Genomic DNA, 5,516 nt, shown 5'->3' on the forward strand with positions numbered 1-5,516 from the left:
TGTTGAAGTCTTTATCCTGAGAACATAAAGATGATGGTTTACCTCATCCAAGAGCTCCAAAAGTCTGTTCCGAATCTGTTCTGGGTTCTCAACATTCGGATCCTTGAGAAGCTGCCTGAACTTCTCAATCACCTGATAGAAAGCATTCTTCCACAGGATCTGATCCACATTCTGATTATCAGAGAACTCAATATCTAATAGAATACAGCGCTCATATAGCTGCAGCAGTTCAGCTCTGGAATAAAATACATGCAACTTCTAGCTCCAAATACACCACAGGAAAGGCTAGACCCAAGATCTGAGGTTCCCACAAATCAAACACCTTCCTTGGCAGGAAATCCAAAATGCCACCAGGTATAGTACTCACTCTAGTTTCCATTCTGCACAGCAGAATGTCATTCTAAAGACAGTTATGTCTAGGAAAGTAGTTCTTCCCCATATGCCTCCACCTAAATTTAACAGCCAAAGTAAAATCTTCACCACAAGTTACATGTTGTTCATTTCTTGGCACTTTAGAAAGTCTTTCCTTTTCCATATCCAGATTCCATGTTCTCTTAAAGATTTTTTTCTTCTTAAAGAAAAAGTGGGAAACATTAATCATTTCTAGGACTAGAAACAAAATTTTCTGTTCCGTTCTTTTTCCAACTCCCCTTCCCTTACAAAACTCAATGTGAAAGGGAGATAACACCCAGCAGCTTACCTAAAACGTTTCTATCTTCCTCAGCCATGGGGGCCTGCACACCTCCAGCTTATCCCCATTCCCCTCTAGCCAGGATGGAACCCACCGTACCTGAGCTGAGCCATCTTCTCCAGGCCCTCAGGACTGATGCGGTCCCTGGAGAGCAGGTTGCTGAGCTGCAGTTCTTGGTTGTCAGCCACCCGGAGGAGCCGATGAAGTTCCTGTTGCTGCATGCTCCTCATGTGTTGCTCCATCTCCTCAGGACTCATGGTGCTGGCAGGGAGGGGGCTACAGACATACTGTCCTGATGGAGTTGGGTAGCCTGGGTAGTAAGGCGCTGGGTACACACCATTTGTAGGGCCCACCGGGTACTGCAGAGGGCTATAGCCTGTGTAAGGATACTGGGAGGCGGGGCCTGGTGTCCGGGGGTAATAATAAGGGTTGTCTGAGTTTTGAAACTTATAGTAAGATGCTTGGGCCTGGCGTGAGTCACCCCAAGAGGTAGGGCTGACTTCATCATCAGTGTCCAAGAAATGTAGCTGCGGTGTCTGGCTCTTTAGAGCAGGTTTCTGATCAGGATTGTTTGGGTCCCACAATCGTCGAGTGGTGCCTCCTCGGCCCCAACTCCGAGATCCCTTACTACCAGATCCAAATAAAAGCCGAGGTCCCAAAGGCGTAGACTCTGGAGAACCGGCTGAATTGACAGACAGGGTGGTATGGGCAGGCAGAATCAGAATGCCACGGCCACGACCCCGAAGTTCTTGTCTCAGGTTTTTGGACTCCTGCTTCTCAGAGCCTTTGCCCCCACTGCTCGAGCCTTTGTCTGACTTTAACCTATCAGAATCCTCCCTGGCTGACCTCACCATGGGGGAATCTTTGTTCATGGTTTCTGCATCGAAAGTAACGTGAAGAGTGCCTCGATTTTCTTTACCATTGCTTTTCTGCTCTCCCTCCCCACAGCCAGACCAGCTTCTTTCTAAATGTTTCTTCCTTTCTGAGCTCCTCCGTGGCCCATCAGACTCATCAATTCTGTCCTCATCCAAGGAGTCAGTTGAGGACATAGATACTTGTTTCTTCAGTCGTGGCCTCTCCTTGGTCCGATCCTGGCGGCGGCGGCGACTTCCATTATCAGTGAGGCCAGTCCCCTCGGCACTGTTGTTGCTTCCCGCTGAGCTGGTACTGCAAGTGCGGTAGCGGTTCCTTCGTTTGTCTGAGCGGGAGTAGCGCTTCGCAGAACCTGGCTTCCCCTGAGCTGGGTCATCATTCACCTTCTTCACGCCCTCCCCTTTTTCAACCCTCTTTCCTTTTTCCCCCTTTGCAGCCCTTATTCTGTCACCACTTAGGCTCTTTTCTGCCTCCTCTTTGTCTGGCTTGTTCACAACCTCCTCTTTCACATTTCCCCTACACGCATCTTCCTCTACTCTCAGTTGTTCTACCTGGTTGAGGATTTCTTCCTCATCCACCCTGCTGGTCGATTCTTTGGTAACAGTCTGCAAACGCCTTCCAGGCTGATAGATCTGCATGTCAGGTTTCTTTGTTCTCTTGATAATTCTTAAACTTCGATCCTCTTGCCCAACAGTCCTAGGAAAAGACTCCTGTGCCCGAGTATTTTCTGGGTCTACAGGACCATTTTGCTGTGGGTTGTCTTTGCAGACATCTTTAATGAGCTGTGTACCACTTCCAACAGCAGAAGAATCTCTGTCATTAACAATTTCATCCTTAAATTCGTGACTCCCAGAGGGTTCCTTGATTTTAGGTCTGTTCCTTAGTCGGGAAAGACCAGGCTTATAGATTTCCAGATCTGGGCGCCTGTTATCTTTGCGCTGCCTGGGCTCCTTCATGTTTTCTGTGATGTTGGAGAGAGTGTTGGGGAGGAAGAGGTAGAAGAATAAAGGGGAAGGAAAGGAAAAGGAATTGTCATTAAAAGTCAAGCAAAAGGGGGCTTCCCTGGTGGCGCAGTGGTTGAGAATCTGCCTGCCAATGCAGGGGACACGGGTTCGAGCCCTGGTCTGGGAAGAACCCACATGCCGCAGAGCAGCTGGGCCCGTGAGCCACAATTACTGAGCCTGCGCGTCTGGAGCCTGTGCTCCGCAACAAGAGAGGCCGCGATAGTGAGAGGCCCGCGCATCGCGATGAAGAGTGGCCCCCGCTTGCCACAACTAGAGAAAGCCCTCGCACAGAAACAAAGACCCAACACAGCCATAAATAAATAAATAAATAAATAAATAAAATTTTTTAAAAAGATACAATTGTATCCCAATAAAACTTTAAAAAAAAAAAAGTCAAGCAAGAGGGACCTCCCTGGTGGTCCTGTGGTTAGGTATCCACCTGCCAGTGCAGGGGACACGGGTTCGATCCCTGGTCAGGGAATTAAGATTCCACGTGCTGTGGGGCAACTAGGCCCGCACGCCACAACTAATGAGCCTGCATGCCACAACTAGAGAGAAGCCCACGCACACTGCAACGAAGAGCCCACACGCCGCAACAAAAGACCCCACATGCCACAACTAAGACCCGACGCAGCCAAAAAATAAACATTAAAAAAAAAAAAAGTCAAGCAAGAATTACACATTGAAATGTTAATACTGGTAGACAAGGAAGGAAATTTCTGCAGAAACAGAAATTCTACTAGGTTTACAATATTTGTTCAGCAACTGGCAAAACTAAGAACTTAACTGTGTTGGAGCTACCTACACCTGAGTTGGGGAAACAAGGAATAAAACCTACATTCTCTTGTTACCCAAACCATATTCGGATCCACAAGACCCCAAACTACGTAATCATTGATAGAATAAAAGATCTTTAACCAGTTCTGCATTCGACTGTTCTCTGCTATAGAGCCCTCAGCTCCATCTTGGTCTCTTCTTCTGCCTCTAACATTTTTCCAGTGTGGCTGAGTCCTTTTAACATACTAATGGGTCGGGGGTGGGAGGGAGGGCAGAGAAAAAGAGGGGTATGCATAACAATCCACAGTTCTGGACATCTCTGGAGAAAAAATTTGCAACTCCAGTCACTGAACTTGGCCAGGACAATCCTCTTCTTTAGGATTTCAACTACCCAATCACATACCTCCTGTTGAAGCAAACAGGAAGCAGTTCCTTTCACATTCTTCAACTCCACTCATGCTCACCAACTCTCTAACAGCAGCCAGCAGGGTCCTTCCAAGGAAATACTGCTCAGACAGTCATCATTAGAATACTGAGACTAACTGCTACTATGATGACGTTATATAAGGAAAAAGTTCCATAAAGGAGCTTTCCCTGGAGGATGATGGAAGTATTGCGACATGCTCTCAAAATACCAACGACTGAGGCACTCAAGAATAAGAGAACAGGGCTTTAGAAACCACTCTCCAGGCACCAGGAACTTACAGAATGACAGATAAGCAAGCATCAATTTTTTTATCTGTTACGTTTATCTGTTAAGGGGAGAGTCTACTGTAAATAGCCACTAAACTGTTCAGTGGGGAAGAAACAGGAATTAGTGACATTACAGAGTATACTCAAAATGGAATGTTATAGAAAATCCTACTACTGTTCTATAAACACAAATGCAAACAAGCTCATAACAGGGATCACATGCTCCAGCATTTACACCCATGGGTGTAACGAAATTGGAAAAAAACCAAAAGCACAAAACCCTGAAGTTTAAGATACTGCTTCAGTATTTTCTGAAGTCTAAAAGACTGCTTCATCCACTACGAACAAAGGTAAAGCAGTTAACTCCAGAAGAGCTCATCCTCAGCAGCCTGTGTAAGTTGGGGGGTGGGGTGGGAAGAGCCACTACCACTTTCCAGAGAGGAGGGAGAAAACAACCTGAATAATCCAATGCACATGACCCATGAAAACCAATTTCACAGACTTCGGCCACAAGCCTGCAGGAGTATAACTACCATTCTACACGACTCCACTGCCTAACCAAAGAGAGGTGAGACACTAGAATCTTCCTTGGTGCTTTCCTGGTGTGGCTGGAGACTTTAACTTGCAAGTTGAACACTCTCCCTGATAAAAACTGCTCCCACACATGCCAAAGCCAAACCAGAGTAGAGTAAGCTCTCTGAGGTCCTGGATCCCTCCGGTGGCGCAGCCTTCAGAAGCCTGCCTTGGGGGGGGGAAAGTTCAGCAAGGAAGTCCCAAGCTGTTGAACCTTTCTCCTCGATGTTCCCAGCTCCTTCCAACGCTAAAGAAACGACGGGGCAGGCCTACGGATGACTCCTCGAGGAACCATACACCCCGGGGGCCTCCACCAGACCCCGGAGCCCACTCCTTTCCGCGTCCCCTGACGGCTGGGAATCCTGTGAGAGGGCTAGGGCAATGGGGAACAGTCACCTTCGCCGTGAGAAAGGGGGCGGAGGCAGGAACTTGGGCTGGGCTCGCCCGAAGGGGCCGGAGCTGGCAGAGCCCGACCCCACACCGGCTCTCTGGCTGGTAGAACGGGGAGGGACCGCCCTCGGCCCCCGCCCCCAGTGTTGGGGGAAGGGGCGGGGGCTCCGGAGCGCCGCGAACTGAGCGGGGAGGAGGCAGAGGAGGAGAGGGAGGCGGGGCGGGCAGGCCCGGCCCAGGAGCTGGGCGGCGCGACTCACCTCTGCTCCCGGCCTGCGGAGCCAAAGTGGCCAAGATCCCTCGCAGCTCCGACGCGGAGATCCGGACACGCTCCAACCCCTCCGCCATCTTCGCGGCTGCTGCTACAGCTGCAGCTACTCCGCCAGCGCCGCGCGCAGCCAGGAAACCACGACGGACGGGCGGCGCGCGCGCTCACCCACCTCCCACCCTTTTCCCCGCCCCCTCCCTCTCCCCTCCCCAAACGACGGTGGCCGCACTGGGAGGAAAAGCGCCGG

At 49.9% G+C, this 5,516-nt stretch overlaps 1 protein-coding gene across 2 annotated transcripts in view; it reads right to left on the minus strand.

The window, feature by feature from the left end:
• The window catches only part of SMG6 (SMG6 nonsense mediated mRNA decay factor), a 234,941-nt gene extending 229,473 nt beyond the window's left edge, over positions 1-5,468 (minus strand). The window contains exons 1-3 of one of the 2 annotated variants that reach the window (XM_082443411.1): positions 5,262-5,468; positions 791-2,525; positions 43-235 (exon numbers count right to left, since the gene is read on the minus strand). In XM_082443411.1, the coding sequence (XP_082299537.1) occupies positions 43-235; positions 791-2,525; positions 5,262-5,349 (2,016 nt within the window). In that variant the 5' untranslated portion in view covers positions 5,350-5,468. The other variant, XM_082443412.1, reaches the window with a different exon arrangement.
• Positions 5,469-5,516: the final 48 nt, after the last annotated feature.

Source organism: Balaenoptera physalus (genome assembly GCF_965194825.1).
Source record: "Balaenoptera physalus genome assembly, chromosome: 20".
NCBI lineage: Eukaryota > Metazoa > Chordata > Mammalia > Artiodactyla > Balaenopteridae > Balaenoptera > Balaenoptera physalus.